The 24,972-nt window shown below is 35.8% G+C and overlaps 1 protein-coding gene across 7 annotated transcripts in view; it reads right to left on the bottom strand.

Moving 5' to 3' along the window:
• LOC150097660 (serrate RNA effector molecule homolog B-like) overlaps positions 1–24,972 on the bottom strand; it is a 335,617-nt gene that overhangs the window by 200,539 nt on the left and 110,106 nt on the right. For all 7 annotated transcript variants that reach the window (XM_090407120.1, XM_090407123.1, XM_090407118.1 and 4 more), the window contains 2 exons: positions 24,031–24,204; positions 8,994–9,163 (listed from right to left, as the gene is read on the bottom strand). In XM_090407120.1, the coding sequence (XP_090263246.1) occupies positions 8,994–9,163; positions 24,031–24,204 (344 nt within the window). The remainder of the gene's footprint in view (positions 1–8,993; positions 9,164–24,030; positions 24,205–24,972) is intronic.

Here is a 24,972-nt window from a genome sequence, read left to right as displayed (position 1 = left end):
ACACTTGGATAAAGGATTAAACTAAACTTATTATAGTCTAACCAAGTGAAAAATAAACTCTCAACATCTTTCTCTGAATCCGGAGTAATTTAATAATAAGGTTGTACACCTTTTGGAACGCCTAGAGGTGGAGATGACCTCTCATTGCTTCTGTCTTGGTGTCTCCACCACTGGGCCTGGCTCTCACTAACGAGACCTCAATAAAGGTTGAAACCGGTCTGGGTAGTGGCCCTTGCCTTAATGCATAGCATTACACATATCTGCAAGGAGATGTGCTTTGCATTATGGGAGATACTGAGATAGGAGTGATGATAGCTTTCTCCACCTTTGCCACGAGTTGCCTTGGTGTTGCACCACCTTAACTCAGTCAGTGCTGAAGATACTTTTAGGTGCAAATTTTGTTTGCTCACACTTGGATAAAGGATTAAACTAAACTTATTATAGTCTAACCAAGTGAAAAATAAACTCTCTAATAAGGAAGAAGTGAAGGAGTCAAGGAGTTATAAAAAAAAAAAAAAATTTTAATTACGAGAAAACTTCTGGAAGAAAATAGAAGATAAATATCAAAATTTTCCAAAAGCTATAGAAAAAACGTATGACAGTTAAGAAAGAGGTAAGAGCTTGATTTTTTTCCCTACAGAGCAGCGAGTGCATCCAGTGTGAATTAGTTTAAGGGAGTATGACATCTGGTTTGGGTGATGTATAGCATTGCTCGATGACTCTTTACTACCTAGAAGGCTCAGATAATAATAAGTACTGTAAAAGGAATCAGAGATAGCAATGGTGACATAAAAACTGAAGATAAAGATATTCAGGATAAGTGGAGTAACTTCCTTGAAAGATTGTTAAATGAAACAGAAATGTTTGTGCTAGGTTAGGAAGTAAGTTATACTTAACTAGAAATGTGAATGAGAATATACACATCCAAAAAGTAAGTAAGTATGCGTGTGTGTAGTGGATGATGGGAACTGTGGTGCAGTTTGATGTCAAGTCAACACCCTCCAGATGTGTCTGGTCATGATATTTCATGTGCAAACTTTAATTTGCTTGCATTTGGGTAATGATTAAAACAAGAATATAATTTCTTGTCAAATGTAATTTGGCATTAGAAAAATATTCATGAGGTATACAATCAAGAGTGTATATCAAATCTGGTTGTGGAAAATCCACCAGCTACCTGAAATGTTTGTAATGTGGAAAGGCAGCTCGAGTAGACAATAGACAACATATGACCAGAAATACTCACTACTGTAAACCCATACAAGACCAGAAAAGCTTGTTATAACAGAAAATTCACTACAGCAAATTTAGGGAAAAAAGACCATCTCTACTCCATACTATAAAATAATACTCACGTAAGCATTGGCATTCAAATTGGTAACTATAGCTTCTTCAATCAAGCAATGATAAAATGATCATTCTCATCCCTAAAAATTAGGAAGGACAATAAACTAGCAGCATGCAACACCATAAGGAATTCTGACCACAATCTGACAAGGCACACAGCTGTGTGCAAAGGTTTCTGTAGTTCAGTAGTTCGAGAGATAGATTCCAGTATTGAGACCACGTTTATTAAATATGAACAGGATAAGTGAAACCCGACAAGTTTCGTAAGTCATACGGCTTACGAAATTACCTTTCCTGGATATCCTCATAGAAAAAAATGAAGAAGAAAAAAGTTGAACCTTTTCATTTACAGAAAATCGACAACTACAGGAAGATTTCTTAATGCAGCCTCACAAAAAAATAGGTATAATAAAAACCTTGAGAGACAAAGCATATAAGATATCCAGCATGAAAAAAAAGGGAAATGAAGAATTACGCTACTTAATACAGAACCTCACACTTAATGCATTTGAGCCAAAAACAATCAAGAAAATCCCGAACACAGCTCCCACAACCAACGTAGAAAAACAAGATTTTAAGAATGCAATCTCACTACCATACATCAAAAATGTCACAGACATATTAGTGACATTGCTCCACAAGTACAACTTAAAAGTAGCTTTTCTCCCTTTAGAAAAAACATCAAGATTCCTAGATCCACCAAAACCTTCACACCATTCCATAAAAAAAACCAGGGGTCTATCAAATCTATTGTTCTTGAGGCATTTGTTACGTAGGTCAGACGGGAAAGTCAGGAGAAATCCGTATGGCAGAACATAAAAAAGACGTAGAAAAAAGAAGAGAACACAAATCAGGCCTAGTTTTCTACACAGCTTTCACTGGCCATAAAGTACTTTGGGAAAAAACAATTATGTCATATATTGATAAAAAACTGTTTCGCAAGGAAGTGGCAAAAATGTTTAGAATTTGTACATAGTGCAACAAAAACTAGGGTTTGATATTACACCAAGTGTGGTCGGCATTCATAAAAAATCTAACTTCCTCAGATCTCAGACATAACACCCGTGAAGCAGAAAATGTGACAACAAATAACAATGTTCCAACAAACATTCAATAACGAATATTTACATGTTTTCAATGTTACAGTTAGAAACATCTAATGGACTATGAATTTAATCTTTGCTAGTTGTGTTTAACCTTTTAATACACCAATGCCCCTGATGATGCAAGTCATATGACTTACGAAACTTGTCGGGTTTTCACATATCCTGTTCGTATTTAATAAACATGTAGTCTCAATACTGGAATCTATCTCTCGAAGGGCACACAAGTACTTGGAAAAATAACTATAAAGGTTATTAAATATCCAATATTTTATACCCAAGATAACATGATCTTTTAATGAAGAGTAATCAACTGAAGAGAAAACTAGCAATGATTACATTTCCTTTGTTTATTTTGTTAACATTAAAATCAAAAATAAACTTGAAAACTTCACTTCTTCTTTCACTACGCGTTATTCCCGCTTCCTATGCAGGGTCCGCGTGTTACTTAGATGCGACTTCTTGTTAGTATCACTCCCAACCGACCTGTCGCCTAGCCTGCCGCTGGGGGGATTATATTTTTGACTGTAGAAGCCTATGTTCACGGGGCCGGTTTGCCTGTTTTGCGGGATGAAAAATGCCAGATAAACTGGAGGAAAAAACTCTACTGCCAGTGCCTAAGACTGGCAAAATTGGCTATGGCTGAGGAAGATCCTCAAGTTCCTCACATCTTCGACAGGAATCGAACCCGGGACACACCTTCCCTAGGCATATGGTTGCAAAGCGCAAAGCCACTAGGCTAACCACGCGGACAATAACTTGAAAACTTCACTAGTCAGTGTAATTTATAATTGGTCTCATCAAATTACAAAGAGGAGAAGGGAAACTGATTGGCACAACTGCTGTGAAGTCAGCTATTTGATTGGTTGCCTGAATCATGCAGAGAAGAGTGAAAACTAGATTGTTCTCTGAAAACAGTAGATGGGAAAGAAATATAGAATATACAGTATTTCTTTAATTAGAAGTTGTTTAATTAAAACTTAGAAAGTAATATATTTAGAATTTATTATTAAAGATAATAAAACACATCTGTGAAAATCTGAACCCATTTACAAGTGCCCATTTTTCTATGACGTTCACATTACATGAATGGCAGAAGATGGTAACTGTTCCATTATAGAGTTTACCTTAACTGCAAAAAGTGTGACACTTAAAACTGAACTTTGTGGGTCAGGAGAGAGAAATTCCCACTCAGACTTGGAAGATTTAGTTAGATAAAGTGTGGGTCTTTCAATAGTCCAAATTTCCAAGCAGCATCGTATGCTTTTTCCACATCAAAGAAAAGATACTAAGTGCTCGTGTTTTAGGAAGGCATCTCTAATGGACTTCTAGCCAGACTAGATCAGTTATAGAATGATATTTGCTTCTGCAAATATCATTCTATAACTGACTGTGTTATGAAAAAAAAGGTTATTACTCTCCAAAAAACGGTAAAAGACAAGAGTTAACCATTTTTTCCAGAATCTTGCACTTAGCAATTAGCTGATAGTTTATTAGTGATTCTGAATCCTTCCCTGGCTTAGGAAAGACAACAATAATTGCCTTTGTCAGGAATCCAGAAAAAATGCTCTCACAGAAAATTCCGTTGAACAAGTACAATAGATCATCCTTGGCAGATGATGAAAGATGTTTAACCATCTAATAATGGATTGTCTGATACAACAGCAATTCTGTGGTATTTAAGAAAAGTAGCTTTCATTCTTCTTTTGTGAATTGCCTGTTGTATTCTTCAGCACTGTTTGAAGAAAACAAAATTTGTTGTTTTTTCTGCTTTTGGCCAAGGAACTTGGGGAGAGAGTGGAACAGAGGATACTAGTGATGTTTTAATGAAAACCTTCCCGAATTGGCAATTCTTGTTGTTGCCAATTATGTTCAAGGATGGAGAGCTGGTGTATTTGCTTTTTATTTTCTGGATTCTGTCCAAGACTTTTCTACTGTTGGTTGCTCGTTATAGAAGATGTGTATTGAATTCAGGATTCCTTCTAGCTCTGATGATTGATGTGCCTTGTTCAGGCATATCTGAAAGCAATGAGATCTGTTGGCGTGGGGTATCCTGTAGAAGGTACTCCATGCTTTCTTCTGAGCTTCCGTGGCTGCTGTGTAATCATCATTCCACCATGGCTTAAGGAAACATGGAAACTGACTAGATGTTGTAGGAATTGAAGTTGTCGCAGCTTGTGTAACATACTTTGTCATCTCATGTGATTTGCTGCATTACTGACAGATGAGATAACAGTGATGCAGCATCACTCACATATGAGATGCCTGTTGCATAACTGACTTCTGCTAAAGTAGAGAAAGTGGTCTAGTCAGTTTGCTCAATTTTCCATTATATCTGTGATGTAGTACATGGCTGTCCATGTAAAAAGGTGGATATCACAGGGAAAAGATCCCTCCCAAATAGGTTATCTTTCAGTTTCCATTTGAAAAGTGCAAAGAGGGCAGCTAAACAAACGGTTAGTCAATGGCAGTGAATGCTTGGGTAGACAGGTGGAATAATGTATTGCTTCCTGTATTAAAGAGGAAGAGATTGTTGTCAAGCATACACTTCACAATTCATCTTCAGATGTTTATTCAGGCACTATTCCATATAATGTTGTGTCCTTAAATCCCCCATTAACAGTAAGGGGATGATAACCGCAATATGTCATCTTGATGAAATATTATTATAAGAGTTGACTGAGAGCCAGGTGGCAACTGCATCTATGTTTGTATTAAGTGGGACTTGCAGGGGATGCGGTTGCCCACCAGGTTGGTGACTCCTTGGGCATGTCCATTCCCTGTCCTTACAAGTGATAGTTATGTTTCATAATGTCAAATCATCATTCCAGACTTCAGGTATGTTTCTTGCAGGCAGAAGCATATGGGTTTGTAGTTCTGCAAGAGAGTTGATGTTTTGATGGAACTCGTGACAATTTCATTATAGAAATGTTTTCATTATTTATTTTTTGGTATTATCATCTGGCTTCCTATGCTGAGAGGATTTGTTTTCATTAGCTCTGGATTTTTTCCTTTTTGAAGAACTTTAACTGTGGACAGCCAGTCTCCACCATTTATTTTTCTTCTTCAGGAAAAATATCCAAGACGGTCAAATTGGACACCCTCTAAGGCAATAGGTATATTAATTGTTTTATCTTCTTGTGGAGAATATCCATCTTAATGGAAGAATGGAGGTATCCATGTCATCTATTAAAGGGTCTGGAGGCATGTCTTTGACTCTTTATGGCACACGTTCTATTATTTTTTTTTATTAGTAGGATCATGTGCAGTGGGACTAATTTTGGCACATGCCCTCAGGAGTGAGTCCATATTGAATTTTCTCTTTTAGGTACTGTAGAGACAGCAAGCAAATCATACCGTTCAAAGATGTAATTATGAAAAGTGGGATCAACATACATGTCAACATCCCTACTGACACTTTCTTTACAGTTGCCTTCTCAGCATAAGAGAGTTTACCACTAGATGTACATTTGTGGTATACTGCCTCTTGGCCTCCTGATAGTGGATGCTCTGCTCACTTTATTTTTGGATCTCCTTTACATCCTTCCACCTTTGGCATGCTTCGGAGTACACTGGGTGATCTTCCTCATAATTAGAGCATTTCAGTATTTTGCTCTTATAATTTTCATTCTCATGATCTTTACTGCCACATTAAGCACAGATAGCAGAGCCACTAAAAGCAGTCTAAGAAAGACCATACATCTGACATTTAAAGCAGAGCAAAGAGTTCAAGATGTAGAGCCTAACAATGCAGTTGAGATATCCAGCTTTCACAGATGTTGGTGCTTTAGGCATGTTAAATGTAAGGATGTTATTATTATGCGACACCTCCAAGGAGTCTGACGACTCATCGAGGAGGGCACCTACTCTACAACTCTGTCTCCACCACTCAATCTGCCAACTACAACAAACTGCTACTACCATCCTCATCTACACCAGCGCCATCTACCACTCACAACTAGTATTTTCACAGACAATCACAAACATGCATGCCCACGGAAGGATTGAAACCAGCCTTTTGGCTGGAGAGCGGATACACTAACCACTTGGCCAACCAGGCCAGACATGGTTGATGTTTGACTGAAAAGGTGAGGTGTGATGTATGGAATAATCTGATAAGCAATTTCCAAATATCACACAGGATTAATCCTTGTTCCTATTAAGTGTGCCTTGTGAAAAAATGACCACAGTAAATTCTTCTATGTTGCAAGCAGTACAGTTGTCTTCTATAAGGCATGGAGCTCTTATTCCACTCAATGTTGTGGTGTGTGTTTGTGTGGAAAAATGAAAAACCAGGCTGAGTTGGCATCCATTGTTGTTGACATCTCCCAAATGTTCTTTGTCTTATTTCAAAACTTTTTGATGTCTTTTTTGATGACTCTTTTTGATGCCTAGGTCCACATGAGCATGGAATATTATTGATCACAGGGTATTTGTAGAAGGGGATTGTGGTCTTTAGGCAATCTCATGCAGTCAGAACAGGCTTGAAAGCCACCCTGATGTTATGAGCTTTGAGGAGACTAGTGATCTTGATAGAAAGTCTACCAACGTAAGGATGGAAAATGCAGTCCTATAGTGAACATCAGGATTTTGCTGTGGAGCAGGATTAGGGAATAGCAATTTATGTATGAGTTTCTGTGAATATATGTTGTGAACAAGTGTTGGAGTAGAGTTTGTAATTGTTCATTAAGTTTTTCTAGTCTTTTTTACATAGGCCAGGCATCTACAAGTTTTGAAATAAGAACACATTGGAGATGTTGTCAACAACAGAGAAGAAGAAGACAACTTGTGGAAGACAACTAATTTTTCCCACCCACACCACAACACTGAGTGAAATTAGAGCTCCATGCCTTACATAAAAGACTACTTTAGTGCTTGCAACATAAAAGAATCTACTATGGTCATCTTTTCTCAGGGCACACACGATAGGAACCAAGGATTAATCCTATGTGATATTTGGAAATCGCCTATCAGATCTTTCCATACATCACACTTTTTTGCCAACCATGTGCACACAATGCTGAACAATAACTAACTCACACAATCTCCCACATTTAATGTGGTGTCATTCAGCTCATATTGTAACGGTTCCTATATGATTTGTTTTTATTAAAGTTATAGTTTATGTTTGCCTTTATTTTTAACCCAGAAAAAGCCACAAATATTAGTGACAAAACTAGCAGGTTTTGCTACAACCAAATAAAACCCAGTTTATTTATAAATATACTTATTCGTCCAAAGTCTCCATATCTGATGGTGTTTAGTTATCTGTGTAACCAAGCTACCTGACCATATCATGCCACTCAACCTAATATCTTAAAAGGAAGAAGAGCTGTTTATTTTCAGGTTATATTATATTGCAGGTGTCATTAACTATTTCAACAATATTCATTCATCATGCTGAATATCATGTGTTCTTTTACTTGTTTATAACAATTATAGTTATAGCTATATTATCATTCTAAAGATGTAAACCACTATAGCTAATGAAATACTGCTGCATATAAATGTTTCAATTTCAATTTACAAAGCATGTCAAAAAGATAGTCTCTTCAATTATAATTATTTTCACCTGTGGTTTATGATGTTTAAAATAGTTCTTTCAATTGTAATCTTAACTGCCAATTAATGAGAATAATTTTAATAATAGAAAACACAACATATCATTTCCAACACAAATATTTATCCATTCACTGATAAATTAAACTAAGCATCATTTTAGCCTGATTTTTGTCCTTGTCAGTATTATTATCATTATTTTGTGTGTGTGTGTGTGTGTGTGTGTGTGTGTGTGTGTGTGTGTGTGTGTGTGTGTGTGTGTGTGTGTGTGTGTGTGTGTGTGTGTGTGTGCACGCACGTGCCCAGAATTTTCCTAGCTCCACTTTGCCACGTTCTTTGTTTCTGTCAGTTCTTTATCCTCTCGCTGGAATCAAAATACTTAATACAACAATAATAATAATAATAAAGTCCAGATGTTGAATTTTCTATAAGGAACTAAATAAGGAAATCAAACAGGAAAATTCTGCAATAAAAAAATTCCAAAAGAGCAGATAAAAAAAAAATGTAAAGTAATGAAGCAAAATGCAAATAAGTTTCCATTCCATAAAGTACCTAGTTCAGACAATTCTCTAAATGTAAATGAGGTGTTATTTATTTGAAATACATTTCTAGTGCTTTCCTAGGTCCAAACTTCAGTAACAGAACAAATATACAGATAATACCAAACAAAAAAATACAGCTATGCACAAAAAGGTCAGTGGACTATGGTGGGATGGGGTTTAACATAACTGGTTGCTGGGTAAGATGAATAAACTGATTAGGTGGATAACGATTACATTTGTAATTTTAAGGGACTGTTGAACGCCATACTACTTTACAGGATATAAAATCTGTATCTAAGGTTATGACTTCGCATTAAAAATCTTGGTTGCTGTAACAAGTCAGATTATCATCACAATTTCCTTTATTTTAGTTAGCACTTGCTTGCTTTTATATGTCTACCTAAAGCAATAATTTAATAATGAGTTAGGCACAGTCTGTTACCTTTATCAAGAAGGCTAACAACTTGATCAGCATTCTCTAAATCAACATTTACAGCATCAATGCACTTTTTCTCTAGCAATTCCAGAAATATACGTAGTCGCTTTCTAAAAACAGCCTCTTGTTCTAATTTTCTTTTCTCATAATATTCTGGATGATATTTCTTTCTGAACCTAAAATGATCAAATGATGAATCGCAAGAATGAGAAAAGAATGAAAAAAGCAGTAGTTAATTACATATATAATATGTTTAAAAGTTATAACTAAAGTAGAATGAGGTGACTTAAAGTTTTATCATTGATGCAAGTAAGTCAAAAAATTTGCAAAATTGTAAATTACTGATAGATATGGTAAAATGAAAAAGTAAAAATACCTATATCACTGTTTTCATCAGGGAATGAGAGTGAAGAGTGAAACATCAGCTAAGTGGAGAAACTCATCCTCAGCTAAGTGGAGAAACTCATCCTCAGCAAAATGGAAGATATGGACCAGCAAAGTGAGGAATATAACTAGGAAAGAAGTGGCACTCAGAGAAGAATTAAAGTACCATGTCAACATAATTGGCATTGCCAAAACACAAAATACTAAACCAGGTAACATGCTCCTGTACACCCCTTGAGGGTACATGGCAGGAATTTGATGATGATGAGGTAACATGCTTATAATTACTATAAGATGTTATATTTAGACAACAGGGATCAGGGAAATGAAAGAGTAATTACAGCAGTCAACTTAAAACAGAAAGATAAACTTCTTCAATGACAGACGATCTCAAGCAGAGTGACATGAGAGGTCAAATGCTAAGGTATTTGCTATTAGCGACAACTTAATACAGCCAGTTCATCTACTCACCAGAATAACAGACATCATCATCATCAAATTCCTGCCATGTACCTTCAAGGGGTGTACAGGATATGATAGTACTACATGAAAAAAATTACATCATTACTAACTCCTATCTACAATTTTCCTCCAAATCAGTCTGTTACTTGTCAAGACTCCAATATTATCATTATCAGATCTTATATTTCTATCGTCTAAGGCACTTTGTACCGTATCAATCCACCTATATCTTGGTCTTCCTCTCAGTCGTTTTCCTGCCAACCTGACAGAGAACACTTGATTTGCTAATCTTTCTTTGCCCATTCTGTTTAAGTGACCATACCACCTGAGATTAGCTCTGCTAACGCATTCCTGGATGCTGACAATGTCGAGTTCTTTCCTAATATCCTCGTTTTTAATATGATTCTAGGACTCTCATATCTATGGTCTCTAGTCTTTGGTCAATTGTTTTACTTCTGACCAAGCTCTCAGATCCATAAGTTAAAACTGGTTTGAACACTGTCTTGTATACAGCTAATTTAGTGTTCCGACTAATTTCTCTCTTATTCCATATGAATTTATTCAATTGAATTCCTACCATACCAGCTTTGCTGATTCTGTTGTCTATTTCTATATTTAATTTACCATCTTCGGTAAAAATCATGCTTAAGTAGCTGAAATGTTTTACTTGTTCCACAGGTTCTCCATTCACAACACAGTTGACATTTTCAATGATTCTGCCTATTTTCATTGTCTTTCTCTTTTTATTGCTGACCTTCATACCATATCTATTACAACAGCTATTCAATTCAGTCAGAGAATCTTGCAGACATGTAGTGGATTTATTTAGACGTATAACATCGTCTGCATAAAGCAAAGAGCTGACATCCAATTTTGATATCATGTTTAATACCACTTTCCTTCATAATGTGATCCATATAGATAATGATAACAGAGGGGATAATATACATCCTTCTCTCAAACCAGATTTAACATTAAACCATCTTCCTGTACTTCCTTCAATTCTAACTGCTGACTTACAACTCAAATAAAGACTAAGTATTGCTTGATATAATGCCCCATTGACACCATATGACTGCAGCGTATTGAATAGCTTCTCTCTTGGCACCTTGTCATATGCCTTTTCCAAATCGATAAAACTTAAATACAGATCTTTGGCGAAAACAACGGGGGCCTTGTTTAACCGGGCGACGACCCAGCCGGCATGAAATTTTGTCATGTTGTACCATCATTTTTTATTTTGGTTTAACTAATAAGAATAAAATTTGGTCGGCTAAATCCCAAATTGCCAGCCCATCCTCGTTCGTTCAGTATCCAAGTAGATACCCAACAGGGTGCGCCACGAGAAGGTGAGGATTGGACATTAGTTCAGAAGCCCTGGTCAGTTCTCCACATTCCTTTAAAGGCTATGTGGAGGTCTCCTCTCAGTTATACAGCTTTGACCCTAAGCACCCCTTACCAGAATGCACTGGAACAAATTCACCCTCAAATAAAAGACAGATATCCTTATTGTTAGAAATATCAACAGAAAAGGGGAACTGACAAAAGAATTATAGAAGCTCCATGTCAATATAACTGACATTAGTGAGAGATGTTATAATCAGGCAACAGTGATCATGAAAAGAAAGAAGTAGCTAAAAAGGAAAGAAAAAAAAAAGAAATAGCACTCAAAAAATATGAAAATAAAATGTCTTGTCACTCAGGAAGTTTAAGTAAAGTGATGAAGGCACATTTCAAAAATGTGGAGTTGAACAACAAGACTTATTTGCAACTAAAGAAGAAAGAAAGTAATTTTTCAAATTACTCTGCTAACATAAAGGGAAAGGAAGAAAGCTGGATCTTGTTGGATATCTGAACAGCAGAGTAGGATATGAATACTAAACATGTAAGAATATCTTGGAAAAATCTGAGAAAAGAAAGAAGCTAAAAATCAAAGAAAAAAAGAAATAGCACTCAAAAAATATGAAAATAAAATTTCTTGTCACTCAGGAAGTTTAAGTAAAGTGATGAAGGCATATTTCAAAAATGTGGAGTTGAACAACAAGACTTATTAGTTCATGTCTTGAACATAAATCCAGCAGGATTTATGTTCAGGACATGGACTAATCATTATTATGTTCCAAAATATATATGTGCAAAAAATTCACACATAGAACAACAAAAAATATTTCATTGACTATGTCATTGCTGCTAGTGATATTGGCATATTAGTTCTGAATAGATGAGTACATAGAAGATTTCAGACAGGAAGTAACAGCCATTTAATTTTAAACAGGATAAAGCTGAATATTACTTTAAAAATAAAAACATGCATAACAGCTAAAAAGGATCAAATCTGAGCAGCTTTCAGAAATAGATGCAGACCTCATATATTATTCAATATGTAAATTGGGTAGCCAGCATTCTATCTGGCTGTATGTGTGTCATGTGGATGGCCCTGTTTCTTTGAGCTTTACTAGATGCAGAGTGCCTTGGTGTTTTGTTCTCACTGACTCTCTTTCTGCTATACATAAGAGAAAACCTCTTCATATATATATATATATAAATATGAACATATCCCAATTCCGAGTTAATACTATAAATTGTTATATATATATATATATATTATACCTGTTTTGTCGATTTGGAAAAGGCATATGACAAGGTGCCAAGAGAGAAGCTATTCAATACGCTGCAGTTATATGGTGTCAATGGGGCATTATATCAAGCAATACTTAGTCTTTATTTGAGTTGTGAGTCAGCAGTTAGAATTGAAGGAAGTACAGGAAGATGGTTTAATGTTAAATCTGGTGTGAGACAAGGATGTACATTATCCCCTCTGTTATTCATTATCTATATGGATCACATTATGAAGGAATGTGGTATTAAACCTGATATCAAAATTGGAGATGTTAATGTCAGCTCTTTGCTTTATGCGGATGATGTTATACTTCTAAATAAATCCGCTACAAGTCTGCAAGATTCTCTGACTAAATTGAATAGCTGTTGTAATAGATATGGTATGAAGGTCAGCAATAAAAAGACAAAGACAATGAAAATAGGCAGAATCATTGAAAATGTCAACTGTGTTGTGAATGGAGAACCTGTGGAACAAGTAAAACATTTCAGCTACTTAGGCACAATTTTTACTGAAGATGGTAAACTAAATATAGAAATAGACAACAGAATCAGCAAAGCTGGTATCTTGGGAAGTCAATTGAATAAATTCATATGGAATAAGAAAGAAATTAGTCGGAACACTAAATTAGCTGTATACAAGACTGTGTTCAAGCCAATTTTAACTTATGGATCTGAGAGCTGGGTCAGAAGTAAAACACTTGACCAGAGACTAGAGACCACAGATATGAGAGTCCTGAGAAAGATTAGAGGCATGAACAGATGGCATCAATGGCAATATCATATTAAAAATGAGGATATTAGGAAAGAACTTGACATTGTCAGCATCAAGGAATGCATTAGCAGAGCTAATCTCAGATGGTATGGTCACTTAAATAGAATGGGAGAGGAAAGATTAGCAAAACAAGTGTTCTCTGCCAGGTTGGCAGGAAAACGACCCAGAGGAAGACCAAGATATAGGTGGATTGATATGGTACAAAGTGCCTTAGACGATAGAAATATAAGATCTGATAATGTTGGAGTCTTGACAAGTAACAGACTGATTTGGAGGAAAATTGTAGATAGGAAGTTAGTAATGATGTAATTTTTTCATGTAGTACTGTCATATCCTGTACACCCCTTGAGGGTACATGGCAGGAATTTGATGATTTGATGATGATGATGATGATATATTATACCTTTTAAAAGAAAGAAGGAGCTAAAATATATATATATTTTAGCTCCTAATATATATATATATATATTAGGAGTTAAAATAACCAAGCATATAAAATTGCTTGGTTATCCTAATATATATATATATATATATATATATTAATGAGGGAACCCATCCACAAGAGGTTGGTCAACCTATAGTACACTAGTACTGTGAATGGGCAAGAAGGAACTTATTCACAATTATCTTTAAGAACTGTGGATTATATGCATTAGGAAACACATAAGATGGCAGAGTGTTACAGAGGGGAGCAGTGAAAGGGATGAATGAAGGGAGAAGAAATTTGGTCTGTGAGTTTGGAGATGCACTGTAAAAGAGTGCTGATCAGTTGCTGCATATGTTTGAAATGATTTGACAGAGAGTGGAGGTATTATTGAAGCTAATTCCAATGAACAGCAATTGTAGAAGTGTTTATAGAAGATGTAAGGAGCGGAAAGGAAGTGAAGCATATTAGTGAGTGAGGAATCACTGATCAGTATGACTGTCCTTTTCTGTACAGAGTCCAGTATCTTCAGAGAGCACTACCCCAGATATGGTAGCAATATTCAATGGTTGGAGATTCGTATAAAGTTAGATGTTGTTTGGAGTTAAAGTTACACCTCATTGAATAAAAAAAACTAATTTTTTGGAGGCAGAGGCAGCAATATTTGTAATGTTTGTGCCATGAGAGATTTGAGGTTAGCATTATCCCAAGAAGATAAATCTCATCATGCATCGAGATTTGGGTATTGTCAAAAGTAAGGCTGAAAGAGGATTCTTTTTTTGTATGTCTAATAAGACAGTTGTGTTTTGCTTGCACTGCAATTGACAAGATTATCCAAACCCTACTGATGAATGTTTTAAAGATCTGTATTTAAGGTGATAATAGTTAAGGCTCTGGAGATTGTGGTAATTTGTGCATTGTCAGGTTTGTCAAATGAAAGGGAGGAATGTAATGTGCTGTCATCAGCAAAACTATGTATTAGGTCAGTAGTCTGCTGGGGTAAGTCATTTATATATAGAAGGAATAGAGTGGGTGAGAGAACAACCTTGTGGGACCACTGCACTGGTTGTATTTTTAGAAGATAAGGAACCATCCACCATCACCCAAAGTGAGCATCCAGTCAGAAAGTTGGGAGGTTAACTGCAGAAGTCAGGGGAAGACCAAATGATGCGAGTTTACTTAACAGACCTTTGTGCCAGCCAGTCCAAAATCGTGGAGATATCAAGGGAAGCCACTTGGGGAAATCAAACTTTTCCATGGTATTTGTCTAAATATGGGTGATAAGTAAGTAGATCACCCATTGACCAACAGTAGCAGAAACCATATTGGCAGTCATTTATTAGCTGAGTCTTCAAGATAGCATAGCAGTTGAGTGTTGATAGTTCTTTTCATTACTTTGAAAAAACTGGAGTAATAGAAATAAGATTACCTATCCACAGTTTTGCTGTACACCCAATTCATCCTACTCATTTGACAAACTATGCTGTGCTCAGACATCCCAAACTTCAAGATCATCTGCAACGACTAACAGTGATCTCCATACTATCCTTTGATGGAACAAGAAAACTGGTCAAGTTTAGTGCAAAAGGATCTCAGCTCAGATTTCCTCATCCTCAGTAATACACAAATCACTAGGTAGGATCAGACCTCTCCTTGGACTGACAGTTACCTCCAGTCTCTACAAAAATTGGGCATTTCCTCCCTCTATCTGGATACTAAATCTATACAAATCACAAACCTACCCATCCTTAGGCTACTGTTCACATGTTTGGGATGGCATATCCAAAACCTAAAAACTTCTCGATGCTGTTCACAGGTTCACAAAGAATATTTGGCTCATAGATGATCCCTCTCTCACTTCAGCCTCTACCTCACAGACATGCTGTTTCAGCTTTGTGGGTACCTCAACAGACACTACCCCCCATTGGCACCCATCATTCCTCTTACTCCACTTTCTGTTATGACTATTAAAACAAGAACAGCAGCAGCTGCCCAATATCTGTTTTCAAGATAGCTAAAAATACACTGAATCTGCTTCTCCTCTTCTATTCCATCTACTTCATTCTTCTATTCCTCTGGAACAGCCTTCCTTATGAAATGTACCTCCAGTCTCTACAAAAATTGGGCATTTCCTCCCTCTATCTGGATACTAAATCTATACAAATCACAAACCTACCCATCCTTAGGCTACTGTTCACATGTTTGGGATGGCATATCCAAAACCTAAAACTTCTCGATGCTATTCACAGGTTCACAAAGAATATTTGGCTCATAGATGATCCCTCTCTCACTTCAGCCTCTACCTCACAGACATGCTGTTTCAGCTTTGTGGGTACCTCAACAGACACTACCCCCCATTGGCACCCATCATTCCTCTTACTCCACTTTCTGTTATGACTATTAAAACAAGAACAGCAGCAGCTGCCCAATATCTGTTTTCAAGATAGCTAAAAATACACTGAATCTGCTTCTCCTCTTCTATTCCATCTACTTCATTCTTCTATTCCTCTGGAACAGCCTTCCTTATGAAATGTTCCCAATTGATTACAACCTCCAACTCTTCAAGAAAAATGTCAATTAACTTCTTTCCTAAACTTTACCAGTACTCAACACAGTATTGATATGCCTATAAGTGCTTCTACCTCTCATGTATGGGATGGATATTTTAAAAAGACCCCAAGCATGACAATGGATGGATTGATGGAAAGTATCATAAAAGACCAAAATGTTAAATGTGACCATACTGAAAATTCATACATGAAAGAATAATTTAGAAGATTGTTAATTGGAAGCTAGTAAAAATATAGGCAATCATGTGGTACTATTGCAGCATCCTGTACACCCTATGAAAATACATATCAGAAATTTGATGACAATATTTAATTTATCTGTGCTAATAAGGAAGAAATTTAAGAATCTTTTCAGTTATTATAAAAGAAAGCCAATATAAATTAAATTTTTGAAGGTTGTTTTCACCAGAGACCTAATACAGAAATATTTTAGAAAAATATGGAAAAAGGAGAAAACCTAAAAACTGTGATCATGGACTAGCTATTATTAACACCATTTCCAACATAAATGTAGGTATGATTACTTTCTACAATAAAGTAACAGCTCAGTTGGATAAGGAAGGCTACATCATGATAATGCTGGACTGTGCAAAGGCATTTGACAGGATATTGTAGGTGGAGTAAACAGAGATGAAGATGAAGCTGGTGACAAAGATAAGAGGGTGGCTGACAGCTAGCCATCAGAGTATTATATGGTTGAAGTGAGTCAAAGAGAAGACTAACGACTAGTAGTGTGCCACAGGGTTCTTTACTTGGCAAGTGCAATTTTATTTGTACATTATTTCTTATTTCATTAATAGGAAATAATGAGGAGAAATATCCAGTTGTATGCCAATGATGCTAAACTAGGGAGCACACCAGTTAATAAAGGTAATGTAAAAATCCAGCAAAAATGATCTTAATAGACTAGCAGTTTGGACAAAGGCATCCAATTCAATGTGTCAAAAATGTAAAGTTTCATCCCAAAGTGCACCTATTTATTCTAAACAATAAAAATTTAGTGGAGAGTTCTGACTGCATTGTTCTAAGTATTCAAAATTAAACTTTTAATGCAAACAGTCTGAACCACATAGCTGGAAGAACGTGATCATGCCAACAGGCAAATGCGATCCTAATGGAAGTCAGTCATTATATGTCAAATAAACATCCTTTAAAAATTCCTATAGATTTTTTAATTATTAAAAATTAATTATAGATTAAACCTGCACTTATCTGCAACAATATGGAAAAAAGAAAAGTGCTTTGTACTGCCTAAAGACCTTTCAGATACCCTTAAAGACATGTGTAACACACACTGGGAAACACTGATGCAAGGAATTTTTTTTTTTTTTTTTTTTTTTTTTGCTTAGCATGATAAATAAGTGGAATGGGTTGCCAGAGGCACTTATAAGTGTGCTTTCTCAGTGAACATATTAAAAAAAAAGATATGATAGGCAATGTATCAACAATTGTTAGTGTGGGCCTCCCATTATGAATCTTCAGTGCCGATGGAGATACTAATGTTAGAATTCTAATAAGAGAATAATAATGGAAACATTAAGAGAACACACGCACAAGAAATAAGAAAATTCTTATTGACCATGTTATTGTTCATAATGATATCTTCACAATGGTTCACACAGAAAATCTGAAATAGGAAGTGACCACAAGTTTATTTTGAACAGGATAAGAACAAAGATGAAAGTGAAAATATGTATGAAAGTTTTAATAAGAATCAGAGCCGAGCAACTTGTGGCAGAAGTGTATCATGTGAGGAAGCAGTCTGTAAGGAAAGAAATTCAAAATAATCTTAGTAGACTCTAGAAATTTTTTTTTTTTATTTTGGTTTAACCAATAAGAATACAATTTGGTCGGCTAAATCCCAAATTCCAGTCAGCTACTGGAACAAATCTGAAAACAAACCCCAACTCAACATCACCAGAGTTAAAGATCGGTACTATCAACGTAAGAAGCCTGAATGGCAAAGAAATGGAGCTAGCTGAGGAATTAGATAAGTACCAGATCGACATAATAGGGGTGACTGAAACAAAAAAGACAAAAACTGGTGAGATCTTTCTGAGCAATAAATACAAAATGTTATATTCAGGCAATGACAATCAAGGAAAAGAAGGAGTAGCCATAGTATTCAACACAAAATACGAGGCTAATCTTCTTGAATGGCAGTCAGTCTCAAGTAGAGTAATGTGGGCAAATATGAGAATGGGGAACTGGACAATGAGACTTATTTGTGCCTATGGTCCCACAGAAGGTTCTACTAAGGTAGAAGTGGAGGAATTTTTTGAGGCTTTAGAAAAAGCAGCTGACACAATGAAAAAGGAAAAGTTGGTCCTTGTTGGGGATCTGAATAGCAGAGTAGGAAATGATTGTGAGACATACAAAAATATTTTGGGAAAATTTGGAGAAAAGAGCAAAGCTAATAATAATGGCAAATATCTGTTGGATTTCTGCTCAGGACATGGACTGGTTATTACTAACACCATGTTCCAACATAAAAATGTGCACAAATTCACATGGAGAGAAGAGGCTAGGAATAAGAAAAGTCTCATTGACTATGTTATTGTTGATAGTGATGTTTTCTCCCTGGTGCAGGACACCAGAGTGTACAGAGGATTTGAAATTGGAAGTGATCACTATTTAGTCTTGAGCAGGATAAAATTGAATTTCATGTTGAAAAGAATAACATGTAAGAAAGTTTTAAAGCGAATAAAAGTTGAGCAGCTCTCAGATGTGAACTGTAGACTAAAATACAGAAATATTATTGAAAAGAAAATGAAAGAGTTTGAGAACCAAACCTTGGAGATTCAGTGGCAAACTCTGAAGGAAACATTGATTGATTCTGCCAGAGAGGCATGTGGTGAGGTTGTGTGCAAGGATAAAAAAATCAGAACTCCCTGGTGGACACAGGAAGTTAAAGAGGCAGTGAAGGAAAAGAAGAAAGCATATCAAAAGTTCCTGTCAAATAAGTCAGCTTGTGCTCTTAGAGAATATAGAGACAAATGCAAGAATGCTAAACACTGTGTAAAACTAGCTAAGCAAAAGTCATGGGAGGACTTTGGCAAGAATATAGAAAATAAATATCAAGAAGGTAGCAAAATATTCTGGAGGTTGTTGAAGAAGCTTAGGAATGGAGGAAAGAGTGCTGTAAAAGGAATTAGAGATGATAAAGGTGAAATGAAAACAGGAGAAAAAGATATCCTTGAAGTATGGAGTAATTACTTTGAAAAACTGCTAAATGAAACAAGCAGTGATGACAGCACAGTGATAAAAAACACTGACCAGGCATGCAGTCAGGAATACATATCCATACTTGAAGTAGAAAAAGCCATCAAAGGCTTGAAATGTGGAAAGGCAGCAGGAGTAGATGATATTCGACCAGAAATGCTGAAGTATGGTGGTATAAGAGTCTTACAGTGGCTGCACTGCATAGTTCAGAAAGCCTGGACAGAGGGACGAATTCCCGATGATTGGAGTAGAGCTCTCATAGTACCCATATATAAAAAGGGAAATAAAACCGAATGTGAGAATTACAGAGGTATTTCCCTACTGAGTGTTCCAGGCAAGATCTATGCAAGTATACTTGAGAAACGGTTGAGAAGAATTGTGGAAGAAAAGCTTGGTGAAGAACAAGCTGGATTCAGGCCAAATAGAGGCTGTCAGGATCAGATCTTCACTTTACGACAAATAGTCGAGAAAGCATGGGAATATAACAAAGATCTGTATTTAAGTTTTGTCGATTTGGAAAAGGCATATGACAAGGTGCCAAGAGAGAAGCTATTCAATACGCTGCAGTTATATGGTGTCAATGGGGCATTATATCAAGCAATACTTAGTCTTTATTTGAGCTGTGAGTCAGCAGTTAGAATTGAAGGAAGTACAGGAAGATGGTTTAATGTTAAATCTGGTGTGAGACAAGGATGTACATTATCCCCTCTGTTATTCATTATCTATATGGATCACATTATGAAGGAATGTGGTATTAAACCTGATATCAAAATTGGAGATGTTAATGTCAGCTCTTTGCTTTATGCGGATGATGTTATACTTCTAAATAAATCCGCTACAAGTCTGCAAGATTCTCTGACTAAATTGAATAGCTGTTGTAATAGATATGGTATGAAGGTCAGCAATAAAAAGACAAAGACAATGAAAATAGGCAGAATCATTGAAAATGTCAACTGTGTTGTGAATGGAGAACCTGTGGAACAAGTAAAACATTTCAGCTACTTAGGCACAATCTTTACTGAAGATGGTAAACTAAATATAGAAATAGACAACAGAATCAGCAAAGCTGGTATCGTGGGAAGTCAATTGAATAAATTCATATGGAATAAGAAAGAAATTAGTCGGAACACTAAATTAGCTGTATACAAGACAGTGTTCAAACCAATTTTAACTTATGGATCTGAGAGCTGGGTCAGAAGTAAAACACTTGACCAAAGACTAGAGACCTCAGATATGAGAGTCCTGAGAAAGATTAGAGGCGTGAACAGATGGCATCAATGGCAATATCATATTAAAAATGAGGATATTAGGAAAGAACTTGACATTGTCAGCATCCAGGAATGCGTTAGCAGAGCTAATCTCAGATGGTATGGTCACTTAAATAGAATGGGAGAGGAAAGATTAGCAAAACAAGTGTTCTCTGCCAGGTTGGCAGGAAAACGACCCAGAGGAAGACCAAGATATAGGTGGATTGATACGGTACAAAGTGCCTTAGACGATAGAAATATAAGATCTGATAATGTTGGAGTCTTGACAAGTAACAGACTGATTTGGAGGAAAATTGTAGATAGGAAGTTAGTAATGATGTAATTTTTTCATGTAGTACTGTCATATCCTGTACACCCCTTGAGGGTACATGGCAGGAATTTGATGATGATGATGATGATGATGACTCTAGAAATTAAAAAGTTAGTTCTGGAAGAGTAAAAATGATATCTTAGTCACTAAAGACAAATAAAAGGAAGATTTTATTAAGAAATATATATATATATCAGATATGTTGACAAAATAATTGGTAGGCTATTGAAGTTCAGAAATTCAGAAATGGAGGAAAGTTGTGTAAAAACAATCAGATAAAATAAAGTCATGATAAAAACTGCAGATATGGATATTATATAAATAAAAAGACTCTCATTCTATTGTACATCAGTATACTGTGGATAGGCTGAAGATCTTTTTATTCTTTATTATTTTCAGTGTAAACAGTATCTCATGATTGTAAAGCTGTCTGTAAGGAAAGAAATTCAAAATAATCATAGTAGACTCGAGAAATTAAAAAGTTAGTTCTGGAAGAGTAAAAATGATATCTTAGTCACTAAAGACAAATAAAAGGAAGATTTTATTAAGAAATATATATATCAGATATGTTGACAAAATAATTGGTAGGCTATTGAAGTATTGGAGATAATAGTTAAAAATATCTCATCTGACTCATACAAAATAGAACTCAGTATCTCCCCAGATCTAGGTAGCAACTAACCATAATGCAAAGCATTATATACAACTGTGAATAAAGTGTATATAGGATATGAAGATCATCTTAATGTGAAGTGAAGTCAGCAGCTCTGCTAAGAAGTTATTTCCCAGCAAACTCTGATTTACTTACAATCGTGGATAATAAAAAGATGAACACAAGAACATTCTTGTCAACTATAATATATTCTTTGTAGTGAACTAGTATCATCATCATAAAATTCCTGCCATGTACCCTCAAGGGGTGTACAGGATATAATAGTACTACATGAAAAAAATTACATCATTACTAACTTCCTATCTACAATTTTCCTCCAAATCAGTCTGTTACTTGTCAAGACTCCAACATTATCAGATCTTATATTTCTATCGTCTAAGGCACTTTGTACTGTATCAATCCACCTATACCTTGGTCTTCCTCTGGGTCGTTTTGCTGCCAACTTGGCAGAGAACACTTGTTTTGCTAATCTTTCTTCGCCCATTCTGTTTAGTGAACTAGTATTATAACCATTTCTGATCAATGTCTTGATTACAATGCACTTCTTGTTTCTTTATCACACAAGTCAGCATATGCTGTGTCTTGGAGTCTTAATCACCAGCTTCACTGTTCCACTTACAACCTTCTTAATTGAAAATTCCACATCTTAGTAACTTCCTAGGCCAATACTGTATGACCACGCTCTCTCTCTCTCTCTCTCTCTCCATTCAGAGGCAAAATGAATACCTTTGTTTATAAACAAATTATCTGTGCTATTACCAGATCCAATACACTTAAACTCCATGTACCTTTAATTACATGTTATTTTAGGTAATTATAATTATCTCACAAGAACAGCTGCATACATTCCATTTCTTTCTATTCATGTGCAGTTTCCTTTTTCCAATCTATGGAAGGAGAAAAGACTACCCTCTTATCAATAAGATCAGTTCCATATCAATCCCTATTTGCTAATGTGTAATATATTTCCATACACTATCCTACTGAATGTCTTTTGCAAAGTCTAATAATAGCATGGGGTGGCCATTTACTTAACCAACTCTAAACTATTTTTTCAATTGACAAGCTCTCTTTCTCTTCTCTTAATGTAAAAAGTACTTATTAACAGTTCTTCTTATCTCTATTCACCTTGAAGAGCATAAGGCATACACCATCAACTTATGGCAGATCAGGACTAACAGACCAGTGCTTTGAATATTCTTTCATATAAGATTAGAAAATAACTATTGCATACAGAAGTTATTACTAGTTTGAATATGCAGAAGCCATTAAAAGTTTGAAAAATTATTTCTGGATTCAACAGCTGAAGTGCTCCTTTAATCCCAACAAGTACAGCTACAATAAGTAACTCAAAATTTTGGAAATTAATTTTCTCCTGTGGGTATCTGAGACTGCTTCTCTCTCTCTCTCTCTCTCTCTCTCTCTCTCTCTCTATGTAGTCCAGAAGAACCTATTATGACTCTAGTTCTTATTTTTTCCATTACAGTTTGAATCATTCCACAAATATACTTGACAGTAATGCCTTCTGCTGTTGACAAGTACTTTGTGCTCTGAGGATGATAGTTTGAATCCAACAAAATATTCTTCTTTTAACCTTTTGGTTCTGTCCAATGCTGGACGAAGATCTCCCCCATGGTCTCCCAGACCACTCGGTTTTCTGCCTCTCCCATCCATCTCGCTCCTGCAATTTGTTCCAGTTCATCCCTCCACCTTCTTCTCGGTCTTCCTCTTTGTCTTGCTCCATCCACTGGTCTTCACTCTGTTGTTTTTCTAATCCATCTCCCGTCACTGCATCTGGCAATATGGCAGCCATTCCACTTAGCTTTAAAATATCCATGACACCTGTTTAAGATCTTATCCAGGTATTTGTCTTCCTATCTCTTAATGTTATTTTTAGCATACTTCTCTCCTAGCAATGTTGTGTTGTTCTCAGCTTTTGTGTTTAGGGCTTCTGTTAAAGTCCATGTTTCTCCTCCATATGTTAGGACAGGAAGTATGCACTGGTTGATATACTGGCTCATCTGTCACCCAACAAAATATTAGTAGACTTAAACTCGTCACTTTATTTGCTCCTGTTATAAGGTCTTAAGTAACTAATCATAAAATAATACAAAGAAATAAGAACTGGCATTTCATCCTAATAATAATAATAAAAGGTTGGGGGGGGGGATTAACAATCGCACAAGTAACATTGAAGAAATACACGAAGATACACAAAAGACTGGAATTACAAAAGTCAGAACACAGTGGTATGGTATAGGAAGTAGAGATCAGATTAATCTAGAATTAAACTTGAAAAACTTTCATTACAGTACACGAAAACACAAAATAATACATACCACTTATTTTCCTTCTGACATATAAAAAACTCATTTATCTGCTGTTTCTTAAACTCTACTCTATATTCCTCATATTTCTTGCGAGCCTCCTGAGTAGTAATTCCATTGTACTGATTAGAAAGAAAGTGTTTGAAGGACATCATTCTAGGTTGAGTTACTTGAGGAGGAATTACACTAAAGGAATAAGGAAAAAAAGAATAAAAACAGGTATGATAACTTCATATTTAATTAAAAGAACCAATAAACAAGAATTTCAAACCATTAGCATACAATTTTTTAACTGAATTTTATAAATACAGAATTAAGAGATATATCCTAATTAACTTCCTACATGCACACGAATGTGTGTATGTAGGAAGTTAATTAGGATATATGAAGTAGGATATAGTAGGAATGTGTGTGTGTACGCCTACCTACACACAGTGACTAGCATAGGCACCCACTTAATAACACACTGGACATGTACCTTACAGTGTTGTGATCAAGTATGATTTTATATCAATCCCTCATTTGAAGTCACTCAGTGACTTCAAATGAGGGATTAAAGAGTAGTTGCCCAAGTAAAGAACCCTGAGGTACTCCAAGTCATCCCCCATTCTTCAGAATTCCACTCAACCATATACTACTTCCCGGTGTCTGTCAGTCATCCCCCTATCCATACCAGCAACTTCATATTCATTCCCAGTTATGCCAACTTTTGGGAGTTTTCCACATGATATTCTATCAATTTTTTTTTTTTTTTAAATAACGAAACCTGTGATGAGATCATAATTAAAAGAAACACACACACACACACAGTGAAAATTATTTACTTGTAAATATTTCATCCTAAGTATCTGAGGGCATCATCAGTACAGTAGTTTAAACAATAATAGGAATAACATACAGTTAGGGCGCATGATTACAACAGAATCTCATTAAACTTGCGTAACATGTTACAGA

The sequence above is a fragment of the Typopeltis vanoorti genome, chromosome 17 (assembly GCF_054136105.1).
Source record: "Typopeltis vanoorti isolate ZY-2024b chromosome 17, IOZ_Tvanoo_1.0, whole genome shotgun sequence".
Classification (NCBI taxonomy): Eukaryota; Metazoa; Arthropoda; class Arachnida; order Uropygi; family Thelyphonidae; genus Typopeltis; species Typopeltis vanoorti.
Note: the sequence above shows the minus strand (reverse complement) of the source record. Positions and strands in the feature narration are given on the sequence as shown.